The following is a 26,244-nucleotide window of genomic DNA, read 5'->3' as shown; positions in this document are numbered from 1 at the left end:
TTCTCTCCTGCTCCCTGGCACTTGAAACTTAAAATGTATACATTTCTTCTTTTTCTTGCTCATTTTAAAACAAACTCCTAGCAGTTTGAAACCTGATTTTAAAATCTGTTAAAATAACCCAAAAATCTGCTAGCCATGGCCCATTGATCTTTCTGTTCGACTCTCTTGTACCTTGTTGCCATATGCCCTGCTACCTGAGCTGTCAGTGCACAAAACTTCTAAGGAAGGTGTGGAGGAAAGGTGAATGAATGTCTAGGTGCAGGTGTAAATCCATCACTTATTACATGTTCAATTTGGGGAAATCCGCTAAATTTAATTGCTTCTGAAAAGTGGGGATAATGCCAGGTATCTTTTCTATTTGTGAGGATGTGAGGTAGTATGATTAAAGAGCCTAGTAATAGGAAAACTGTAATAAATGGTAGTTTAAACAACAAAACTAAACTCTTACAAAATTGGACATTCTAGTTCATTTATTTTAAAAAATCCTCTCCCTCCCCTCCCCAAATCCTAAAATGCCTTGGTAAGCAGTGTGTAGAGAACATGATTCAATCTTTGATATTTAATAATCTCACAGTCTCTGGGTGGCTATTCTTAAACATGATTGTGGATTCGAACCCCCTTTGTTTTTCAGATGAGGAAGTGAAGGCTCAGGGAGAGGACGAGGCTTGGCCAAGGCCATGAGTGCGTTAGTGACAGTCGCCACCGATCACTGGTAGGACCACAGCTACACGTTAGGAGGCTGGGCTGAGTGACACACTGGAACCAGAATTCAATCTCAATTTGGAATTAAAACTTATTCTACACACTGTACTAGCAAATTTAAATCACACAAATAACATAAGGCAGTGGTTGGCAAACTGCGGCTCGCGAGCCACATGCGGCTCTTTGGCCCCTTGAGTGTGGCTCTTCCACAAAATACCGACTTCTGCGCATGGGCCGCGAAGTTTCAATCGCACTGTACGTGCGCGCCTGCACGTGGTATTTTGTGAAAGAGCCGCACTCAAGGGGCCAAAGAGCCGCACGTGGCTCGCGAGCCGCAGTTTGCCGGCCACGGACATAAGGGATTTAGGTTTGACACGAGAAGTCCTTAATCAGTAAAATGGATAAGCAAGAATATTGTGTAACTCTGGATTTTAGGGAGAGTATCCTTTGGTATTGAGCAAACAAAGCAAAGACAGGAGAGACTGGATGAGTAAGGTTTTTTCAGAATCATCAGTATACGGGCAAGGATTTCAAATATTCCAGCTCATGATTACTAAACAGGTATCATGTCCAAAAAATTCAGTTGTCAGTCCCACTGTGGCATTTCTCTTGGTAGGCCTCCTAAAGTACACGCTCACGGTTTATAAAGAGTGAGAAAGCTGCTCACTTAGCAACATAGAAGTTCTGATAGAAGCTGTGGATCCTGGAGGAAAAGCTCTCGCAAGCATCAGCACCCTGTGAATGAAAAGAATTTGCCTGTGATCCATTGTGAAGAAGCCGGAAAGTGTCCTGTCCCATGGCTAGGGTTTGAGAATGGCCAAGTACTTGTGCAGTGTCCCCCCAAAAAAACTTAGGGCAGCTTAGTAATCCAAAATCTAATTATAATAGTTCTTAACAGACTTCTTAAAACAAAAGTCATGACTCCTATTAGCAAACAGTAATTTCATCTCATTTCAAAATCCTCCTTCCAAAGCAGCCCTTTCTTTTCCATGAATAGAACATGGAGTCACTGGGCTGCAGGACAAGGAGAGAAGTCAGGAGCTTGAAAAACTGCCAAAGGGAGACAGTAGAGCAGAGCAGCTGGAGATGGCTCTGCAGTCAGTCCCTGGGATTCATTCTGGCTTTGTCACTTACTACAACCTGGGGTAAGTTTCTGAATCTCACTCTGTGCCTGCTTTCCCTTCTATAAAATAGGAATAATAAACAATTATCATCTCATAGGGTTGTGGAGAGCAGCTAGAGAGTTTAGACAGGTTCAAGCCTCGGACTAATGAGAAGGCACAGTCCTCTCATGGCAGAGCCTTCCCAGCACCATTATAGCCAAAGGCTATGGTTGTAAGCTTGACCTTATGGTCCGAACCTGCGGTCCCAGGTGGCTAAGTGATATAGGCTGCGGGAGGTGCAGCAAGAGCTGCCAAAGCAAAGCTTGATATAGACTTCTCAGGTGCATGTAATTAGATTTGAAACTCGCCAAAACACTGTAAACATCTTGACCACGCCCTGCTTTGCCTCGTGGGATCTGACTATAAAATAAAGACTCGGCTTGCAGGCTGTGTCACGGTCTCTTCATCTGAGAACAGTGTCCCACCTGGCCCCAACTATATTCTCTTGTCTGTCTTCTTTAATACTTCACTGCCCCCTCCTCAGGTTCACCTCTGGCTGTGCTGGACGAGATGTGTTTCATAGGGTTGCTTGAGTTAAACAAGGTAATTAATATACGTACAGTGCCGGACATATAGAAGAAACTCAGTGTTAGCTGTTACCACCGTTATAACAAAAACTTAGTTACACTTTATCAAACTATTCAAGGCACCATAAAGGTCTCTTGGCTAAGCAGAGATTTAACAAGAAATAGTTAATTATACATTCATATATAGTATGAAGAGAGAGTTGCAATTTTTGAAAATGGCTCGGGAAGGTACCCTTTGAATCCTCCTTTGACATACCAGCTATTGATAAAACAAATCAGGAACAATTAAAACTAAGCTAATAAATTTAAATAATCAAAGGTAGGAAATTTCTCCAATAGAAAAAAAAAAAGCCATTGAAGTTAAGACCCATGGGTGAAATAGAAGGAAAAATATAGTAATAAAGATAGTAGAGATTAATTTCTTAAAAAAGGAAAACTGCCCAGCTATTGTGGATCAGTGATTGAACGTCGACCTATGAACCAAGAGGTTGAGGTCTGATTCCTGGTCAGTGCACATGCCCGATTGCAGGCTTGATCCCCAGTAGGGGGCACGCAGGAGGCAGTCGATCGATGATTCTCTCACCATTGAAGTTTTTATCTATTTCCCTGTCCCTTCCTCTTTGAAATCCATTAAAAATTTTTTTTTTTTTTTAAAAAAAGAAAACTCAGTGCTGTGAGGGATACTTTAGACTGGTCTCTAACGGCCTCTAAGCCAATTTTTGTGATGTAGTTCCTTAGCCAAGAGGTCCAACAGTTCTGGTTCTTTAGCCTCTGAACTGGAAATTCTGTTTCTTTGTTATGAGTTGAGGCCACAACTTAGTAACAAAAAAACAATTTCTGGCCAAAACCGGTTTGGCTCGGCGGATAGAGTATCGGCCTGCGGACTGGAGGGTCCCAGGTTCGATTCCGGTCAAGGGCATATACCTCAGTTGCGGGCACATCATCAGTAGGTGTGCAGGAAGCAGTTGGTCGATGTTTCTCTCTCATCGATGTTTCTAACTCTCTTTCTCTCTCCCTTCCTCTCTGTAAAAAATCAATAAAAATATTAAAAAAAACCACACAATTTCCAGAGGATGAGGCCCAGAAATCAGGATTTTAAAGATTCCCAGGTGATTCTAATGTGCAGCCAAGGTTGAGAACCACTGCTCTAGGGCAGTGGTCGGCAAACTGCGGCTCACGAGCCACATGCAGCTCTTTGGCCCCTTGAGTGTGGCTCTTCCACAAAATACCGACTTCTGCACATGGGCCACAGTTTTAATCGCACTGTACGTGCACGCCTGCACGTGGTAATTTGTGGAAAAGCCACACTCCAGGGGCCAAAGAGCTGCATGTGGCTCGTGAGCCGCAGTTTGCCAACCACTGCTCTAGGGGGATTTAATCATGGTCTTTTTCTAATTAACAGTAAGATTTCTCTCATGGGTAAAATTAAGAGTTTTTGTTTAAACAAAAGAGAAATAAAGTAACTGATGTGACTTTGCAGCTTCTAAAAATGGGAAACCTTAACCATATTCTTGAATTTTTAGTTTCTTAGTTGGCTAAATGCAGTTCATGAGTATGTCGGGCTTAACCTCTTCTGATATATTAGGATGGCAAGAGGATCTGAGCCTAAAGAAGAATAATTTCACAGGTTCTCTAAAGCAGGTATAAGAAAGTATACTAGTAAGAATAAGTTAGCAAACCTAGCCAAAACCGGTTTGAATTTTGTAAAAGAGGATTGATGAAAAAAAGTCAAAGGTATTAATATATTACCTAGCTCTTGTTTTCATGTACTCTTATTGTTAATTATACCCAGTAGACATCATAAAAATGTACATCTTTTTAAGATTTACACTGGACCAGGCTTCCTTTAATTCCTGTGGATGGTAAGAATGGGGGAGGTGGTCTACCTGTGTGGAATGCGTTTATATTACTAATGAAAGGTCTCTACGTTTTTATGCAAAGTATCCCTTGTCTCTCAGTAGGTGAAGAAGCCACCAATCTTCCTCCCAGCACTTTCTGAGATGCATTTATCAAAGATAGTTTGTAGGTGGTGTAAGAGTTTATGAAACACTGTAATTGACTCAGTAAACCTCAAGGGAGAGTACTGAAGCCACTGATCCATGCTAGAAATTGCTGTGATTCTCTTGGGTTTTCTGTTTTCCTTTCTATAACAAGAAAGTAAAAAAATTATGCGTTCTGCTCCTTTAGAAAGCCCGGAGGAAAAAATTCCCCAAACATTTCTGTAAGTATGGCACATCTTGAGCATCTAATGGACAATGTAGTCACCAGGTGCCTGTTCAGGACATCCTTTTTTTAAAGTAACATCATAAAACAGAGAAACCAACCAAAATCCTACTTTTGATTCCAGAAGAGTAGAGAATTCTTAGCACAGGTACCTAACACCCATACTATTAGAATTACTACCTGCCGAACAATGTAACAGGGTTATTTTATTAGGGTTATTTTCTGGAATTAATCCAAGGACATATCTGAACATTAGGCATTAAAAACTAGGATCTATGATCTTAAAAACAAGGGCCTTCATAAAATAAAAAACATTTTAAGCCTCTTATAAATGAGTTCAATATATCTAGAAAAATCATTTACTATCCATATAAGAATTAAAAGGCACATCAACTAGAGCTTGTATTTAAAAAGGAAACAGATGGCCCTGGCCGGTATGGCTCAGTTGGTTGGGCGTCATTCAGGCACCAAAAGGTTGCTGGTTCTATTCCCAGTCAGGGCACATGCCTGGGTTGTGGGCTTGATTCCCTGTAGGGGATGTGTAGGAGGGAGCCAATAGATGTTTCACTCTCACATCAATGTTTCTCTCTCTTCCCCTTTCTCTCAAAAAAAAAAAAGAAAAAAAGAAAAAGAAAAGGAAATCGATGGCAGCTATTACAAAGAGTAGAAAAGATTCAAAGTAAGGATAATACTTAGCTATTTCTGAGATTATACTAGAAACCTTTAAATATAAGCTACAATTCAGCAGCTTTTAAAATTTCATGTTTATTCATATTTTTCAAAATATATGTACATTAAAAAAGGAAGATTTACAACAGGAAAGATTGCCTTACATGCAACACAAATTCCAATGAACTCATGATGGGATCACACATAATTATGAATCTAATTCAAGCCAACCTTCTCAAGTCCATTTCCCAGCCACACTTCAGGCTGCAGAAGGGATCCCAGGAGACAATGCCAGTGGAATGGATAAAACAAACATCTTTGCTTCTGGCAGCACTCAGGGGCCAGAAGATGTACACCGAAAAGTTTAAGACAATAAAATGTCAAGTGCCACAGGGAAGATAAATGATAACCGAATCAATGTTTTTCAAGTAGAAAGCCAGTACTATTTAACACAACTTCACAATACTAAAACAAATACAAATAAGAGGTTAGGTAGTTCGGCTTCATTTAATTTCTTTAAAAAAAAAACAAACAAAACACAACATCTCAAAAAGGAAGCCACTTGCTTGATATCGAAAGTGCTGTGGAAAAAAGGGGAAAAGAACCCATACATGAATCTGGAATCTAGTTTATTTTCGCAAATTGTGTTTTTCCACTTAGCATTTCTACATTAGCAACAATGTAACTCTCCAACATTTCCTTATAAAAAAGGCAAATAAGAAGTGAGAATTCATGCTCCAAATATTAAAAAATATATTTAAACATCTGATTTTGTTTTGATTTTTTCAACACAGGTGACACCAGAAATCACAAATTAAATATATTCTTATATTCCCCTTCAGTCCAAAACCAAGTGGTGGAGAGAACTTGTGCTTGCTGTTAAGGGAATGCAATACCCTGGGCCAGTGAAAGATATCTGGAAATCATCAAAGTGAAAAGTGGCCCAAAGGAGTCCTGCATCTTCAGAATCTATGAGATCATGTTTTTGGCTTATTCCCAAAGCTAAGACATCTCTGTGTTTATAGTTAGAGAGAAAGGGCTAGTGGAGTGGTTGTATAAATAAGATTAACTATTATAGCTGTAACTGGAGTCTCCAGGCAGGGCTTTACTGTTCAGTCAGTGCTGTTCTGCCTCCCTCTACTTCCAGGACCTGACCAGCATTCTCTTCTTGATGCCTTCTACAAATACAAAAATCACTGCAACTGTTTAGATAGAACTAGGAGGGATAAGAAAAGCCAAGACTGACCATTAAAAAAAAGGTTGGGTGTAGGGGAAAAAAAGAACAAGTATAGATTATACAGTTCAGGAAAGTCCAGAATTATCGCAGAAATTAAAAGGACTAAAGAAAGGGGCAGGCACCCAGGACAGCGCCTAAAGCGAACAAATACCTAAACCGGTTTATTTATATTCCCTCCTCACAAGTTCAGAGTGGAGGGATCAAATGTAATTTTAAAAGCATCAAAACTAAAATAAATGCACACTGACCTTAGAAAATAAGATTTTAAATTTCATCACAATACCCTTTTTTCCTATAAAATTTACTTTTTTGCTTTGAAAGATTTCTTCATGGTGGATTTGCCCTTGCCAGGCAATTTCACTTCCTTCCGCACACTGGCCGCAGGCTTCTTTGTAGAGCCACCACTGGGTTTCTTGATGACGGAGGGTGAGGGTCTGGCTTTCTTGGCAGGAGTTTTGGCCTTAGGAGAGGCTTTCTTGGGCAGAGGCCTGGCTTTCCCTCGCTGGGCAGCAGGGACTTTAGGCACAGGCTTAGACCCTCTCTGCTTCATGGGTGCAGCCTTTCTTGATGACTTGGCTGGGGTTTTCTTATGCAACCTGTGAAACAAAGAGCAAAGGCAGTCACTTAGCACCTGAGAGATCCCACTTTGCCAGGATGACCAGATACTTTACGAAAAAAGAAATGACTACGTAGAAGTCACTTGTGCTACAAATAGAAATGTAGCCAAGGCCAGGTGGCTCTTTTGGTTGGAGTGTCCTCCAGTACACCAAAAGGTTGCAGGTTTGATTTACAGTCAGGACATATACACAGGTTGGCAGTTCAATCCCATCAGGGCTCATAAGGGAGGCAAACTGTCGATGTTTCTCTCTCACATTGATGTTTCTTTCTGTCACTCGTCCTCTCTCTCTAAAATCAATAAATGTATCCTCAAGTGAGGGCTTAAAACAAAAAAAGAATGTAAATATAATTTATTATGTTTTCATAACTAAAGGCCTTATTCAAATTGTATAAAATTCAACCAATTCATGGAAGTCTACACATAATTTCATCATGTTTTTCCTAAGAAATTTGTTTTCTTTGAATAACCAAACTATGGATATATTTGCAAGCTTGACCAAAGAGTAAATTACACATTCACAGGCTTGATTTCCTAAGTTCAGAGCCCCCGAATTTTCAAGAATACAAGTTCAAATGTTACACAGAGAATGTGAGAAGGCTTCTGAGTTAGAGGGTTTTCACATATCCACACCTCTTAGGTGGAGGAGGCTCTTCATCCTCAGAGTCTTCTTCTGATGAGTCATCTTCATCTTCATCCTCATCATCCTCATCCTCATCTTGAGACTCATCTGACTCTTTCTTTGGAAATAGAACTCCTGGGCTATGGGGGGGAAAAAAAGAACGTGAAACTAGATGCATATTCTCTGAATACTCCTGATTTTCCCCCATTTCCTCCAAGCTTCCCCAAAGATATCAAGTTAGGTTACAAGTATCAGGTTACAATTGAACCTATTTTGTTCTTGTTTGTTTGTTTGTTTTTTACATATTTTTAATTGATTTTTTACAGAGAGGAAGGGAGAGAGATAGAGAGTTAGAAACATCGACGAGAGAGAAACATCGATCAGCTGCCTCCTGCACATCTCCCACTGGGGATGTGCCCGCAACCCAGGTACATGCCCTTGACCGGAATCGAACCTAGGACCCTTCAGTCCCCAGGCCGATGCTCTATCCACTGAGCCAAACCGGTTTCGGCACAATTGAACCTATTTTGAACACACAAAGTTATGACAAATCTATAAAAGTCCCAGACCATACCTCATGCCCTTCCTCCTTACATTTAATAAAACTGATCCTTTTAAGAAAAACACACAAACAAAAAGAAAACCATATTTTTATTGATTTGAGAGAGGAAGCGGGGAGAGAAACAATGATGTAAAAGAGAAACATTGATCACTGCCTCCAGTATGTATCCCGACTTGGGCTTGAACTCACAATCGGGGTATGTGCCCTGACTGGGAATCCAACCAGTGACCTTTTGGTGCACAGGCCAATGCTCAACCAACTGTGCCACAATGGCCAGGGCAATAAATTGATTCATCACATTTTATGTGTATGACTTTAAGAATTAATAGAAAGTTTAATATTTGAAAATGTCAAATAATATGCATTCAGCCAGTAACACTTATGCTTGCACATAAAGAATAAGAAAGCTACACTTTATACTCCTGCTAAAATAAGGCTTTTGTGGTACATGTCATGAAATCTTACTAGAAATGTAAGTATAAGAAGGCTATATAGCCGAAACCGGTTTGGCTCAGTGGATAGAGCGTCGGCCTGCGGACTGAAGGGTCCCAGGTTCGATTCCGGTCAAGGGCATGTACCTGGGTTGTGGGCATATCTCCAGTGGGAGATGTGCAGGAGGCAGCTGATCGATGTTTCTCCCTCATCGATGTTTCTAACTCTCTCTCTCCCTTCCTCTCTGTAAAAAATCAATATAATATATTTAAAAAAAAAAGAAGGCTATATAGCACGGCGTCATAGAGCAATGCTTGGCCCAATGGTGTTCAATACAATTGTTGGCTCAACGAAGAGATAACACAGGTTTCCAAGTAAATGTCCCTATCTCCACAGTATGAAGAAGGCAGATTGGGATTCTTGGAAGCAGCCAATGTTTTCCATACTTGATTGATGCAAGACAATTAAAACATATGTATAACCCTCTAATAGGCTTCCTATCATTATCAATTGCTCATTAAAGAAGGAATAAACATCAAAATTACTGCCAAGGATCACGTACTTGATTTTCAGTACTTGATTTCAGAAACATGTGGCTAACAATAAGTTCTAGCAGGATAGCCAAAATTCCTCTGTTCTTACATGTAAAACTTTTTCTCTAAAACAATATTGCCTTAAGTAGTCTTTATTTTCAAATATATTCAGTTCGGTGTAATAGTACTAAGGGTCAAATAAGTTAAGCAAATCTGTAAACTACAATCAGATTTTAAATTTACAATGACCAATACTTCATATTATGGGCTAGATGTTTGTTTACCTCGGATAATAGGGAAAACAGAGTTGGAAGGTGCCACTGAATCCTTTACCAGAGATCTGTTCCATCCATCCATTCTTTTCGCATTTCTGCAGGGTTTTCTTCAGCAAATGCACTGAAAAAAATTCAAAAATGAAGAAAGTGTTTTAGTTATACCAACTTGGAAATTCTCTTCACCACAATCAGTTATACATCAATTTAATGTCTTGTCATATACAGTAATTGACATATTTTAAGTGAATCCTTTGTGGTCAAAGGATTAACTAATTCACTGAACATTAAGGCCCATAAATGTGGCAAGACTTAAATTATAATGAAGAAGATTTTAGAGACCACCTAGTCAAATTCCTCATTTCACAGAAAGGGAAACAGAAGTCTAGAGTAGTTAGTGACTTGTCCAAGTTCTATAAAGAGGTGTGCAAAAATAGGTTTATACCCTAGTATATGGTTAATAGCTGACATAAGACTACTAAAGGTCTGGTGCACGAAATTTGTGAGTGTGTGTGTGTGTGGGGGGCGGGTGTCCACCCTCAGACCGGCCTGCGTCCTCTTGCCATCCAGGACCCCTCAGGGAATGTTGGGCCTAAACTGACAGTCGGACATCCCTCTCGCAATCTGGGATGCTGCATGCACCAGTGACCATACTTTTCATACAGGTGAAAGGCATCTTGCTATTGTATGGGCAGCTACAATTTTTTGCCCTGATTATAAAAAGTAGTACATAACATGATCCTTCTGAGGCAGTAGTACCATTTTCCCCATCTTATGGGTGGAAAAACTGAAGCAGAGAGAAGTTAAATAATTGGTTTTGTCACACAGTTATAAGTGTCAGAATCAGGGCTGACCATAAAGTGTGCAAGCCAGTGTCCATGCATGTCATCAATGCATCACCCTGTTTTTTCAGTGTTATAGTAGCCTTGCCAGGTTTTAATTTTTAAATCTAAAAGACTGTTCTCAATATATAGGGTAGGGTCCCTAGGCCTGGCCAGCGACCAGGGCCATCTGTGGGGCAACTGGCCGGCCCCCCCCACCCCGCCCTGCCCCGCCTTGTGTCATAGTGACTGGTCCTTCTACCATTCAGTCAATTTGCATATTAGGGTTTTATTATATAGGATTTCCATTCATTCAAACATTTATTGAGTACCTGTAAGAATAATCATCTAGGAGACTACCCATAAAGATAAACAAAACCAATTTCTCCTCAATCAGCAAAGAGTACTAGCACAATACCATGGCTCCTAAAGGCCTCACTAATGCTACCTTTCATACAAAGACATAAAAAATATAGTGATTCAGTGTCTAAAAGACAGCAATATCAGTGAAACTGAAAAGGTTAATAACCAATTTCATCTTCTACCACTGTGCCAAGAGAAAATCGTGAAATAGTCTATAAGGGTCAACTGCACAATTAAATACAGTGTATATCTTAAGTAAGGAAAGTTTATTTTAAAAACCAGTTTTCAAAGTACACAAGAAAACCACCAGAAAGCATTCCTTCATAATGTTAAAATACAGATATTGCACATATGTTAAAAGCCATTATTAAGACTTCAAAATTATTTATTTATTTAAAAAAATATATTTTATTGATTTTTTACAGAGAAGAAGGGAGATAGAGAGTTAGAAACATCAATGAGAGAGAAATATCGATCAGCTGCCTCCTGCACATCTCCTACTGGGGATGTACCCGCAACCCAGGTACATGCCCTTGACCGGAATCGAACCTGGGACCTTTCAGTCCGCAGGCCGACACTCTATCCACTGAGCCAAACCGGTTTTGGCATACTTTTTTATTTAAAACAATATATTCTAGCGCGCATTTTCTGTTACTTAACTTCCACATTCTTCACCCTATACCAGTGGCCGATTCTATTAGTTCTGAGAAAATGCACTATATCTATATGTGGTAATGCTGCTAAAGCAAGGATTCCTGTCTCAAATCACCACCTGACATATATTTGGTAAATATACTTTACCAAAAAAGTACTTTCTGCTACAGAGTTTATGTCAATAAAAAATAATCTAAGTAGCCCTGGCTGGGAGGCTCAGTTGGTTGGAGTGTTGTCCCATACACCAAAAGGTTGCAGGTTTGATTCCCAGTTAGAGCACACACCTAGGTTGTGGGTTCAATCTCCCGTCAGGTTGAGTACAGGAGGCAACTGATCAATGTTTCTCTTACATCGATTATTCTCTCTCTCTCTTCTCCTCTCTAAACATATCTTCAGGTGAGGATTAAAAGAAATAATGTATTTTAAAATACTGGTTTGGTTTCAAGGTAAAATTAGATGTTTTGGTAAACATTCACAAATAAGCAAGACGACAGTATACTTGAGATGTTTTGATCCTAGAGATTTATCTAAATTACAATAAAAATATCAGAAAAAGCCCTAACTGGTTTGACTCAGGGTCTAGAGCATTGGCCTGCGGACTGAAGGGTCATGGGTTCAATTCCGGTCAAGGGCACATGCCTGGGTGGCAGCTGGATCCCCAGTAGGGATGTGCAGGAGGCAACCAATCAGTGATTCTCTCTCATCACTGATGTTTCTATCTCTCTCTCTTTCTTCTCTGAGATCAATAAATATATATATATTTAAAATCTTTATAGCAAAGCACAATCAAATTCTGATCTTTAACAGACATTGTAAATTGAGGATATGCCTTGATTATGTCTGTTTTTCTTTTGGTCAAAAAATTAAATTTGTAAAGTTGTTGTTCCCTCTTGTTTTCAGTTGGCAGTTAATGTTTTGTCATTAGTGGCATGATCTCTAGGGATTTTTCACAAATGCCCTAATCCTGGTAAAATGCATACGATTCCGAGTCTTACTTTGGTAGTTAGAATTGGTCCCTGGGTGGTTCTCTAGGACATACTTCTTCAGAGCAGTGGTGGAGCAGGTCTTCGGCTCATTCATGGCAGCAATGGCAGACAAGATTGCATATTCCATCAGGCTTCCACCAAGCAGGGGTTTCTCCCCTGATTTCTTCAGCTGTTTTCCAAGGAGGAAGAGAAAAGCATCAAGACAACACTCTCCCAAAGCAGGTCAAGACAAGACTCCTCTGCACCAGGTGGGTCGGAGTTCCTGCATTAGCACAGATATGTTTTACAATAAATTGTCAGGTTAGGGACTTTCTTTTCCCACTTATCAGGTATTCCATCTAACCGAGGAGTCCCAACCCTCCTATGAATATTTTCACTTTCCATCTATGCCTCCATCCAACTTAAAATAGCAATGGCTACTCTAACCCCAGGAGAGGGACAGCTCTAACCCAATAAGCAGGTTAACTTGTTAGGCTCCCAATAACTTAGGATGATTTTGAGAATACTTCCTTTTTCTAAATCTGAAAAATGGAGTAGTTATAAAAATAACAGCCTTTTTAACCCTATAGGAAAATAGCAAAACAAAAGCTTAATCATACAATAGAAAATTACATAGGATAATTCAAGAACAAAAAGTGGGGGAACAAAAGAGAGTTACCGCCCTAATGGGTTTGGCTTGGTGGGTAGAATGTTGGCCTGTGGACTGAAGGGTCCTGGGTTCGATTCCAGTCGAGGGCATGTACCTAGGTTGCGGGCACATCCCCAGTGGGGGTGTGTGCAGGAGGCAGCTAATCGATGTTTCTAACTCTCTATCCCTCTCCCTTCCTCTCTGTAAAAAATCAATAAAATATATATTTAAAAAAAAAGTGAGTTACCAATAAACAAAAATTTAGCATAAAAGGACAAACTGGGGCATGGTACACAATAGTGATTCTCAAAGACGGGCCCACATACCCCATGGGGTTCCTGGGACCCTTTAAAGGGATAGGCAAGGTCTAAACTATTGTCATAATAATACTAAGATGTGATCTGCCTTTTTCACTGTGGTGATATTTGCAGATGCTTAAAAAATTGATGGATAAAAGTGTTGCTACCTTACCACAAATCAAGGCAGAGGCACACAAATTACAAAGTAGTTATTCTTTTTAAAAAGTATATTTTTATTGATTTTGAGAGAGAAAGGGAGAGGAAGAGAGAAACATCCATGTGAGAGCATAACATCTGTCGGCTGCCTCCTGCATGCCCCCTACTGGGGATCAAGCCCACAATTCCAGCAACCCTTCCATGTAAGGGACAACGCCCAACCAATTGAGCCACACCAGCCAGGGCAGTTATTTTATTCTTTAGGGCTACACACTTGTGGTTTAAAAAAAAAAAAAAAAAAAAAAGCCAGTTTCACTTAGGAATGTCCTTGATGAAGTAGTACAATTTTTTTTATTAAATCTCAATCCCAATGCATGTCTTTGATATTTTATTGGATGAAATGGGGAAGAACGCATGTCAGCAATGTATATATGATGGTGGTCTCAAGGAAAAACACCAGTGGTTATTTGAGATGTGAGCTAAACTAGCTACATTTTTCATGGAATAACTTTTTTACTATAAGAAACAGATAAACTATGGTTATTTATTTATTTAAAAAATATATATATATTTTTACAGAGAGGAAGGGAGAGGGATAGAGACCTAGAAACATCGATGAGGGAGAAACATCAATCAGCTGCTTCTTGCACACCCCCTATTGGGGATGTGCCCGCAACCGAGGTACATGCCTTTGACCGGAGTTGAGCCTGGGACCCTTCAGTCCACAGGCCGACACTCTATCGACTGAGCCAAACTAGTCAGGGCAAACTATGGTTATTTAGACTCAGGTACCTGGGTAGACATTTTCTTAAAAATAAACCAAGTGAGTTGTCGATGATAACTAACAGTATTTGCTGTCAATGATAAAATTAAACTTTTTGAAAGAATATTTAAATTGAGAAACCTTGTATCTACCACTTTGAGCTTGGTAACTTCCTAGTACTTAATACTGTTCTGATGAGATCAGTGGGTAATATTAACGAATAGGATTTTTGTTATAGATGAAATGTGAGTCAGCATTTTAAAAATCTGCATAATTCAATCAACCACTATTTTCCAAATAACCATGTTATAAAATTATGCATGTTTAAAAGATCCAAAGTTCAAGACAGACCAAAAGATTTTAAGGTAACAAAGAACAAGAAGTTGACTGATATGGTTTCAGATTCCACATAACAACTAACCTTTAAGGAATGACCACAAAATCAATTCATGTAGTAAGAATTACATATTAACAGAATAAGAACAAAAACCACATGATCATCTCAAGAAACATAGTAAAAGTATTTGACAAATGCGATTAACCACTCATAATAAAAATTCCAATAAACTAGTACCAGAAGGGAACTTTCTCAACCTGATAATAGGCATATATGAAAAACCTGTAGCTAAATTAATGGCAAGACTGAATACATGAGGACGTCTGCTCTCATCACCTTTACTAGAGTTTCTATCCAGTGTAATGAGGAAGGAAAGATAGTAACAATTCAGATTGAAAAGGAAGAACTAAAATGGTCTTTACTTGCCAATGACAAAATCCTGCATATGTAGGAAAATCCTAGGGAAACCACAAAGAGTCCTAAAGAATCTATAGAAAAACTACTAGAACTAGTAAATGAGGAGTTCAGCAAGGTTGCAAGATACAAGATCACTAGATAAATCAACTGTATTTCTACAGGCTACCAATGAATAATTTGAAAATGAAGTGAAGAAAATTCCATTCACAACAGTATGAAAATATTTAGGAAAAAACTTTACAGAAGGAATATAAGACATATGAAAACTACAACATACTGCTGAGAGAAGTTAAAAATCTAAATAAACGAAGAGACAGTATTGTGGATTGGAAAACAACGTTGTAAAGATAGTGATTCTCCCCAAATTGATCTATAGGTTCACTGCAACCTCTACCAAAATCCCAACTGGCTTTTTGTAAAAATTGCGAAGTGGATCCTAAAATTCGTAAGGCAATGCACAGGACACCGATTAGTCAAAATATTTTTGAAAAAGAGAAAGAGAATTTACATTTTCTAACTTCACAATTTAACTACAAAACTGTAGTCACCAAGACAATGTGATTCTGGCATAAGGCCTCAAATATAGAATGGAACCCTTACAACTGGTTTAAAAAATATATTTTTTATTGATTTCAGAAAGGAAGGGAGAGGGAGAAAGAGATAGAAACATCAATAAGAGAGAATCATTGATCCACTGCCTCCTGCATAACTCCTTCTGGGGGAATCGAGTCCTCAACTTGGGCATGTGCCCTGACTAGGAATTGAATGAACCCTGACCTCCTGGTTCACGGGTTGACACTCAAATTATTGAGCAGTATCAGCAGGGTGTCAACTGATTTTTGGTAAAGGTGCTGTAGCAATTCAATGAGGAAAGGACAGTTTTTCAATAAATGGCACTGGGACATTTGGATATCCACATGCAAAAAAAACATGATTTATAGCCTTACCTCACACCATTAACAAAATTTAATTTAAAATTTATCACAGACCTAAATGTAAGCACTAAAACTATAAAACTCTTAATAAAAAACATAGGAGTATATTTTTGTGACCTTAAGCTAGGCAATGATGTATTAGATACAATAGCACAAGCAACCTAAAAAAATGATAAAATTAACTTTATCAAAATTCAACACTTTTACCCTTCAAAAGACATTAAGTACAGTGAAAGCAGAGGCCGCAGACTAGGAGAAAATATTTGCAAATCAGGTATCTTTGAGGAACTTGTATCTAGTTATATAACTCTCCTAATTCAATAAGACAAATAACCTAATTTTAAAAACAGGCATAGGATCTGAACAGACATTTTACCAAAGAAGATAAACAAAAGTCCATTAAGCACATGAGAAGATGGTCAACATTAGTACTAATCAGGAAAATGCCAGCCCAAACCACAATGAGATGCCCCGTGGCAACCACTAGTATGGCTATAATAAATGAGACAAAGATAGGGACAAGCCAGAACCCTTATACACTGTAAAATGATGCAACCATTCTGGCAGTTTCTTAAAACATAAATTTACTATATAGTTCACCAAGTCCACACTCTTAGTTATATACCCAAGTGAAATAAAAACACACCCACACAAAGATTTGAACGTGCCCTACCCGGTTTGGCTCAGTGGATAGTGTGTGGGCCTGTGGATCAAAGGGTCCTGGGTTCGATTCTGATCAAGGGCACATGCCTGGGTGGCGGGCTCGATCCCCAGTGTGGGACATGCAGGAGGCAGCTGACCAATGATTCTCTCATCACTGATGTTTCTATTTCTCTCTCCCTCTCTGAAATCAATAAAAAATATATTAAAAGAACAAGGAATATAAGTACTTCTTCATGCTGCAACATGAACTAAAAAAAGTGTATATTAAATAAAAGTAGCCAGTCACAAAAGACCACATATTGTGTCATCCTACCTATATGAAACTTGCAGAAAGGCAAATCTATTCATGAGAGAATGGATTAGGTTGGCTGGAGATGGGAATGGGAGTGACTTCAAATGGGCACAAGGGGTCTTTTTAGGGTGAAGCAAATGCTAAAACTGGATTGTAGTAATGGTTGTATAACTCTATAAATTTACTAAACATGACTGAATTATAACATTTAAGTTAAAATAAGCATATCTTATGGTTTGTACATCATACCTCAAAAAAACTATTAAAAAAAACCAACCACTATCATTTGTTGAGTTTGGGTATAGTACCAAAGAATAATATCTACAACTATTTGAAAATTATCTTAAAATCCTTCCTCCTTCCAAAACTATTTGTTAGATTTTCTTCATAGACCTAATCCAAAATATACTGAAAATAAGTATTAGTTGTCTTCTATTCAGTTAGATATTAAAGACTTTGCAAAAATCTATTAAACAGTGCTTCCTCTTTTCAAACACACACACACACACACACACACACACACACACACACACACACACACACACACACACTGATTTTAAAGAGAGGAAGGGAGAGGAAGAAAGAGAAACTATGATGTGAGAGAACATGGGACCAAAACTGCAACCTGGGTATGTACCCTGATCCAGAACTGAACCGGACACCTTTTAATGCATAGGTCTATGCTTAACCAACCAAGCCACACAATATTAATTAGGGCTCACTAATTTTAAAAAATCCTATCTAATAAAGAGGTAATATGCAAATTGACCATCACTCCAACACACAAAGATGGCCGCCCCCATGTGGTCAAAGGTGGCCACCACAAGATGGCTGGCAGGGGAGGGCAGTTGAGAGGAACCAGGCCTGCAAGGGAGGGCAGTTAGAGGCAATTGGGCAGGCAGGGGAGGGCAGTTAGGGGCGACCAGACTGGCAGGGGAGGACAGTTAGGGGCAATCGGGTTGGTAGGGGAGCAGTTAGGCATCGATCAGGCTGACAGGCAGAAGCGGTTAGGGGAAATCAGGCAGGCAGGTGAGCGGTTGGGAGCCAGCAGTACTGGATTGTGAGAGGGATGTCTGACTGCCTGTTTAGGTGGGATCAGGTCTATACGGGCACAGTTGGACATCCCTAGAGGGGTCTCAGGTTGGAGAGGGTACAGGCTGGGCTGCGGGACACCACGCCCGCCTCCTCCGTGCATGAATTTTGTGTACTGGGCCTCTAGTGTATATATATATATATAATCATTTTTCATGAAAATGTTATGTTAGCTTGTAGTGGGTTTATTTTTTTATGAATTAAATGTTTAAAATTTTCTTTCTGAAAAGGTCATTTTTAATTAACACAGTTTTTTATTTACTATTTTAAAAATTGGTTTTTAGAAAGGAAGAGAGAGGGGGAGAGAGAAACATCAATGATGAGAGAGAATCATTGATCAGCTACCTCCTGCACATCCCCAAATGAGGATCAAGCCTGAAACCTGGGCATGTGCCCTGACCAGGAAATTGAACCAGCAACCTCTTAGTGCATGGGAAGACACTCAACCAAGCCACACTGGCCAGGGCTGAAACCAAAACTTTCAAGAACCACTTTGTTATAACCAAGTGTTTTTGGCCTCTAACCTGGAATGTTCCAGAAGCACCTTTACCAGTTATTTGTTCTAACTGTCCTCTTTCTACTGCTCTCTGCAGAGCATTCTTCAACAGCTGAGGCCTGCAGAGAAAACAAAAAATAATGATAAATATATAGATGAAGGAAAGATTTGAAGAAATAGATCCAGGGTTATTCCTTGAACTAAAGTTCAGATTTCTATTACATGTATTACTTTGTTAAAATGGACAATAAAGTAATAAATTACTTTAGCAAGTGGCATTCTTTTTCTTCCAGCAAGGATGCTAAGTCATTACCTGTACATACAGACCAGTTTCCAAATCTCAGGGCATTCCAAAAACCTATCATTTATTATCCAATCATAACAGCAATCACATTGTGTAATCAAGCAAAGAACGGGTATCTTTAAAGTTCTATCCAACTCTAGAATTCACTGGGGCAAATTCCTAACTGGTTTTAAAAATGTATATATATATATACATTAACAAAAAACAACTGAGTCACTTTTTACAAACCAGTATCTAAACATCAGCTTAGTAAAATACAAGTCCCCGAGAAACAAAATAGGTTGTTTTTAACATAGTGTATCTCTGTCCTAAGAGACTTGTCATTAAAAAACAAACAAACGTTGTCAAAACCAAATGGCAGGCAAGAAGAAATGGAGTGTCATTAAAAACATAAGAAAAGTAACAGAAGCCCTAACCGGTTTGGCTCAGTGGATAGAGCGTCGGCCTGCGGACTGAAGGGTCCCAGGTTCGATTCCGGCCAAGGGCATGTACCTTGGTTGCAGGGCACATCCCCAGTGGGGGGTGTGCAGGAGGCAGCTGGTTGATGTTTCTCTCTCATCGATGTTTCTAACTCTCTATCCTTCTCCCTTCCTCTCTGTAAAAAATCAATAAAATATATTAAAAAAAAAAAAAAAAGAAAAGAAAAGTAACAGAAGAACAAAGTGTTGAAGCAAGAGCTGTTCTGTCAAGGGGCAGAAGCCTGAATGGCAGCTGGGGAACCTTAGGTGCAGAGAGAAAACAAGTTTACTTTGGACCTAAAGGGTATGTGGTATGGAACAAGATAGAGTCAAATGGAACACTTTACATCTGGGCCAACAACAGGAAGCAAGGCTTAATCACAATACAAAGGTTTGGTGACATGTTTTGCCACACCTTTCAAGAATTACTAGAACAGTCCCCAAATGAACAGAGTATCAAGCAACTTATTTGAAACTGGTTAGCTGCTCGTTAGACAGAAAAGATCAGTGGTGCAAAATAATGAGGGCCCCACTATTATTATTTGAGGTGCATCACTGAGCTTTGATCATTTTCTTTGGAGAAGAAACTTTGAATCTTTTTAAAATTTTTATTTTATTTTTGTTTTTTGTTAATTCTCACCTGAGGACACTTTTCCATTGATTTTTAGAGAGTGGGAGGGAGGGGAAGAGACAAAGAGAGAAACGAAGTGAGAGAGAAACATTGATTTGATTGCCTCCCCTATGTGGCTGCTGGGGTCAGCCTGCAACTGAGGTACGTGCCCTTGACTGGATTCGAACCTGGGACCCTTCAGCCCACAGGCTGAAGCTCTATCCACTAAGCCAAACTGGTTAAGGCTGAATCTTTTGTTAAAAAGTGTTTTTATTCATTTGTAGAGAGGGAAAGTGAGAGAAATAGCAATGAGAGAGAAACATCAACATCAATTGGCCACCTTTTGCATGTCCCCCACTAGGGATCGAGCCTAAAACCCCAGCATGTGCCCTGAAAGGGAACTGACCTGGTGACCTCTTGGTGCATGGGTTGACGCTCAACCACTGAGCAACACTGGCTGGGCAATTTTGAATTTTTATAATCATTAAGTATTACAAGCTGAGTTGCAATAGAGTCATTAATGGCATCATCCATATGCTTGGGGAAGAAGAGTAGAGGGGATCCCCCATGTTCTAACAGGATGCTATAGAGTAGGAACTATACCATCAAATCTTATACACCCCCTGACAATTGAAATGAAAAATACTCCCAATAAAAACAACTCCCAATGAAAAAATTTCTAAGCCAGTGTGGTTCCATTCAGGAGAAATATGATTTATGCTAAGACCCAAAACATACACACTCTCTTAAGTCGTTCATTCCACAAACATTTACTAGGTACTTAGTATGGTTATGCAAGAATAAACACATAGATCTGGTCATTAAACTCAAGGAAGTTAGAAGATAATGAATACATAATTATGGTAGAGAATGATAACAGTTAGGGTTAAAGTATGGGCAAAGAGCTTTGGGAACATAACTGAGGGAATAATTTAACTGTGAAAATTTTTCTCTTACTTGCTTTATAAGTTAGATTGCTTAAAGGCTGATTTCTAATGGGGGCAATCACAGCTTAAGTAAAACACTGAAACCCTGACTCTTATTAAATTAAATAACTGGTCTGAAAAGAATCTTCCTAACCTGGGTTCAAATGCTCCAGGAATGAGTATCAGTTACATTAGTTCCCTTCAGCACAAATTATGTTAGCATATACCTTGTCCTAGGCAAGAATCCCATCATTCACTCAGAGTTCTATCATTCCTATCTTCAGATAAAACTTATTTACCAACTGCTTTAATGATTCTCAGATTGGCTCTCTCTAATCACAGCCATAACCTTAACACAAGCCACCATGCCCTCCTTTCTGGGCACTGTGCTGCTGTCTTCACACTGCACTCCATTCTAAGGTCAAAATGCCTATGAAGATATTTGTTTATTTTTGTTACTCCTCACCCGAGAGTATTTTTTTCATAGATTTTTATTTTATTATTTATTTAAAAAAATCGTTACCTGAGGATATTTTTCCATTGATTTTTAGAGAGAGTAGAAGAGGGAAAGACAGAGAAATATCGATGTGAGAGAAACACATCCATTGGTTGCCTCCTGCATGAGCCCTGGCAGGGGAGAAGCCTGCAACCGAGGTACATGCCCTTGACCGGAATGGAACCCAGGACCCTGCAGTCCGATGCTCTAACCACTGAACAACTGGCTAGGGCAAGATATATCTTTATTAATGTTACTCAACAAAACAGGTGTCAGGTGTAAATGCCTCAATCCAGCTCCAAAGCCTTTGGTGATATGGTTCCCACCCCTTGTTAAGCTAGATCCAGTCAGACCCAGGCTTCTTTCAGTTCCCCAAAAAGAATGCCAACCCCTGCCTCTGACATTTTCTAATGAAGCTCCTTTCCCATCCTTTTCTCCTTTGTCATCCCACTTAATTCTACACATTCGTCTAGACCAGTGGTTCTCAACCTTCCTAATGCCATGACCCTTTAATACAGTTCCTCATGTTGTGGTGACCCCCAAACATAAAATTATTTTCGTTGCTACTTCATAACTATAATTTTGCTACTGTTATGAATCGTCATGTAAATACCTGATATGCAAGATGTATTTTCATTGTTACAAATTGAACATAATTAAAGCATAGTGATTAATCACAAAAACAATATGTAATTATATATGTGTTTTCCGATGGTCTTGGTCGACCCCTGTGAAAGGGTCGTTCGACCCCCAAAGGGGTCGCGACCCACAGGTTGAGAACCGTTGGTCTAGACCAGGGGGTCCTCAAACTTTTTAAACAGGGGGCCAGTTCACTGTCCCTCAGACCATTGGAGGTCCGGACTATAGTTTAAAAAAAAACTATAAACAAATTCCTATGCACACTGCACATATCTTATTTTGAAGTAAAAAAAACAAAATGGGAGCAAATACAATATTTGTATTTGCATGTGGCCCGCGGGCCGTAGTTTGAGGACCCCTGGTCTAGACATAATCAATGCCCATGTTTTTAACTTACTACTAACTCCTAGGCACAGCTCTTTTCTGAAAAATTCTCTAATCTATAACACACCATTTTGCATGTACTATGGTGCCAAGTGCTGTTCTAAATAAATAAGATAACTCAACAACCCCAAGAAACAGGTACTAGTATTTCCCATACTTTACTGAAGGGGAAATTAAGTGACATAGAAAACTCAAGTCATTTCTCAAAAGTCACATAACAAGGCAGTGGAAGAACCAGGTTACAAAATCAGAGACAGAAGGTAGAATGGTGGTACCAGGGTCTGGAGGAAAAGAAAATGAGCAGTTCTTGCTAATAGGTACCAAGCTGCAATTTTACAAGATAAAAAGAATTCTACAGATGGATGGTGCTGTTGGTAGCACATTATGAATAGACTAGAGGCCCAGTGCACAAATTCGTGCACCAGTGGGGTCCCTTAGCCTGGCCTGTGGGATGGGGCCTAAACCGGCTCTCTGACATCTCTGAAGGGGTCCCAGATTGCAAGAGAACGCAGGCCAAGCCGAGGGACCCCACCGGTGTATGATTGGGGGAGGAACATGGGTGGTTGGTCAGCTGGGAGGGCTCCAGGGCATGTCCAGCCCAGTCACCATCGTCTCACTCAGTCACGATCTCACTCAGTCACGATTGGCCGGACCCCAGCAGCAAGCTAGCCTATCAGTCAACTACCTACCCCCTTGTGGTCAGTGCATGTCATAGCAAGCAGTTGAACGGCCTTTGCATATCATTAGCATATTATGCTTTGATTGGTTGAACGACAATCAGACACTTAGCATATTAGGCTTCTATTACATAGGATTTAATACCATTAAAAACTGTACATTTGCCGAAACCGGTTTGGCTCAGTGGATAGAGCGTCAGCCTGCGGACTGAAAGGTCCCAGGTTCGATTCCGGTCAAGGGCATGTACCTTGGTTGCGGGCACATCCCCAGTAGGAGATGTGCAGGAGGCAGCTGATCGATGTTTCTCTCTCTCATCGATGTTTCTAACTCTCTATCTCTCTCCCTTCCTCTCTGTAAAAAATCAATAAAAATATATTTAAAAAAGAAAAAAAAAAAAGTTTAATGCTGCCCTAGCCAGTATGACTCAGTGGGTAGAGCTTCAGCCTGGGACTGAGGGTCCTGGTTTTGATTCCGATCAAGGGCACATGCCCGGGTTTCAGGTTCGGTCCTCAGTGTGTGGCATGCAGGAGGCAGCTGATCAATGATTCTCGCTCATCACTGATGTTTCTCTCTCTCCCTTCCTCTCTGAAATCAATTTTTAAAAAAAGTTACTCTATGAGTGCCTTATAAAAGTTAACATGCAGTTTGGGTTTCCAAAAAAAACCAAACTACATATGGAGATATGAAAAAGAACACATAATGAGAGAAAAAATTAAAAAATCCACAAAAAAAATTTTATTCCTAGCTAACAATAATCCTTTGAACATTTAATCTTTCTCCTTTCTCATGAAAAGGGGCTAAGGGAATAACAAATATCTATGCTTTAAAATCCAGGCCAACAGGTCATACCTGATATCCACTCTAAGTTTAGGGTAATACTGAGACACATATTTTCTGATGAGACTGTAGGAAGCTTCTTTAGGTTCACAAAGGCGAGTAAAGGCCAGTGGGAGGATATCCTCCAATTTTACTTGTGGTTCTGGATCCACTGCAGAGCTCCTGTTCTGAAATATAATATCAAAAATTATCATTACAGAATGTAGAGCTTTTGATACAAATGCTTCTATATTCAACTCAAAGGCTTTTTCTAAGTTGGCTGCCAAATCAACCAACCAATTCAAAATTATCATTCTTTTCACATTCAAAGAAATCATATCACAGTGCTGTAATTTTACTTGTGTGGCAATGTAAGATTCAAATTTTAGATTAAGCGAGTTAAAAATACATCTACACTAATAAAAGAGAAAAATGGTAATTGGCGTACGGCGCTACCCTTTTCATTGGCTAATCAGGGCTATATGCAAATTAACTGCCAACTAAGATGGCAGTTAACTGCCAACAAAAATGGCGGCTAATTTGCATATGTAGGCACAATGCAGGGAGGCGAAAGGAAAAGCAGGAAGAAGCCCCCTGCCACTGACAATGATCGGAAACCCAGGGGGGAGCTAAGAGGTGGGGGGCAGGGCAAAGGCAGCCCAGGGGCCGCCTTTGCCCCGCCCCCCAGCCATGATAGGAGAATCAGGTGCCTTTGCTGCCCTGGCCAATGATAGCAGGAAGTAGGGGTGGAGCCAGCGATGGGAACTGGGCACGGTCGAAGCTGGCAGTCCCGGGAGCTAGGGGTCCCTTGCCTGGGCCTAAAGCGGAGCCCATGATCGCGGGGCCGCTGCAGCTGCGGATCCCCGCTGCCCGAGCCGGACGCCTCAGCCAGAGGCGTCCTGCAGGGGCAGGGGTGGAGCCCGCGCGATCGCGGCGCCCCCCGCTGCCACTGTGGGTCCCTGCTGCCCGGGCCGGACGCTTAGGCCAGAGGCGTTAGGCCTGGGCAGGGGCAGAGCCTGCAACCGCGGGAGCTGGGGGTCCCCTGCCCAGGCCTAATGCTTCGGCCAGAGGTGTTAGGCCTGGGCAGGGGCAGAGCGGGAGATCGCGGGCAGGGGCGGAGCCTGCAACCGCGGGGAGCTGGGGATCCCCTGCCCAGGCCTGACACCTCTGCCGGAGGCCTCAGGCCTGGTCAAGGGGCTGATCCGGTGATTGGTGATCGGAGGGTGATGAGGGTCAACTCCTCTGGCTGAGGCATCAGGCCTGGGCGGGGGGCTGGGGGTCCCCTGCCCAGGCCTGATGCCTGGGCCAGAGGCATCAGGCCTAGGTGGGGGGCGGAGCCAGAGATTGGAGGGATATGATGGTCCCCTTGCCCAGGCCTGAAGCCTGGGTCAGAGGCATCAGGCTTGGGCAGGGGGTGGAGCAAGTGATAAGAGGGAGATGGAGGTCCCCTGCCCAGGCATGATTCCTGGGCCAGAGGCCTCAGGCCTGGGCGGGGGTCAGAGCCAGTGATCAGGGGGAGATGGGGGTCCCCTGTCCAAGCCTGACATCTCTGGCGGAGGCGTCAGGCCTGGGCAAGGGGCAGAGCCAACAATCTGAGGGGTCTGGGGGTCCCCTGCCCAGGCCTGACACCTGGGCCAGAGGCATCAGGCCTGGGCTGGGGGCAGAACCAGTGATGGGGGGAAATAAGGGTCCCCCGCCCAGGCCTGACACCTCTGTCAGAGGCATCAGGCCTGGGCAAGGGGCCGATCCTGCGATTGGAGGGTGATGGGTGTCAACGCCTGAGGGCTCCCAGTATGTGAGAGGGGGCAGGCTGGGCTGAGGGACACTCCCCCGCCCACACACACCCAGTGCACGAATTTCGTGCACCGGGCCCCTAGTATAAAAATAAAAACCGGGCCTGGCCTGTGTTGTTCAGTGGTTGAGAGTTGGCCTATGAACCAGGTGGTGATGGTTTGATTCCCTGGTTTTACTCCCTGTCGGGGCACAGCCTGGGTTGTGGGCTTGATCCCCAGTAGGGGGCCTGCAGGGGGAAGACGATCAATGATTCTTTCTCAACATTAATGTTTCTCTCTCTCCCCCTTTCTCTCTGAAATCAATAAAAATATATTAAAAATAAATTAAAAAAAAAAGAATTCCAAGGCCTTAATTCATTAACAATGAAAAAGTATCATGGAGCACCAAAAAGCACTGCACAGTTCATTTTGAAAGTGCTTGCCAGGTTTATGAAAAAAGTACAAAAATTTTCAGAGTTGTGAAAATAAAGATATAGAGGAATATTCATTATTTCAACTAACATAGAGGAAATACTGGATAGTTATCCCCCCCCCAACTCAGTTACTTATTTTTTAAAATATATTTTATTGATTTTTTACAGAGAGGAAGGGAGAGGGATATAGAGTTAGAAACATCGATGCGAGAGAAACATCGATCAGCTGCCTCCTGCACACCCCCTACTGGGGATGTGCCTACAACC

At 40.9% G+C, this 26,244-nt stretch overlaps 1 protein-coding gene across 6 annotated transcripts in view; it reads right to left on the bottom strand.

Moving 5' to 3' along the window:
- Positions 1-5,361: 5,361 nt before the first annotated feature.
- Positions 5,362-26,244, bottom strand: part of HP1BP3 (heterochromatin protein 1 binding protein 3) — a 40,121-nt gene continuing 19,238 nt past the window's right edge. For 5 of the 6 annotated variants that reach the window (XM_059690941.1, XM_059690942.1, XM_059690945.1 and 2 more), the window contains 6 exons: positions 23,805-23,959; positions 18,489-18,579; positions 12,392-12,551; positions 9,571-9,682; positions 7,771-7,899; positions 5,362-7,117 (listed from right to left, as the gene is read on the bottom strand). In XM_059690941.1, the coding sequence (XP_059546924.1) occupies positions 6,823-7,117; positions 7,771-7,899; positions 9,571-9,682; positions 12,392-12,551; positions 18,489-18,579; positions 23,805-23,959 (942 nt within the window). In that variant the 3' untranslated portion in view covers positions 5,362-6,822. Of the gene's footprint in view, positions 7,118-7,770; positions 7,900-9,570; positions 9,683-12,391; positions 12,552-12,590; positions 12,645-18,488; positions 18,580-23,804; positions 23,960-26,244 lie in introns of those variants that run through there. The other variant, XM_059690947.1, reaches the window with a different exon arrangement.

This window comes from Myotis daubentonii, chromosome 3 (assembly GCF_963259705.1).
Source record: "Myotis daubentonii chromosome 3, mMyoDau2.1, whole genome shotgun sequence".
NCBI classification, from domain to species: Eukaryota; Metazoa; Chordata; class Mammalia; order Chiroptera; family Vespertilionidae; genus Myotis; species Myotis daubentonii.
The sequence above is the reverse complement of the archived record's forward strand: the minus strand, read 5'-3'. Positions and strand labels throughout refer to the sequence as shown.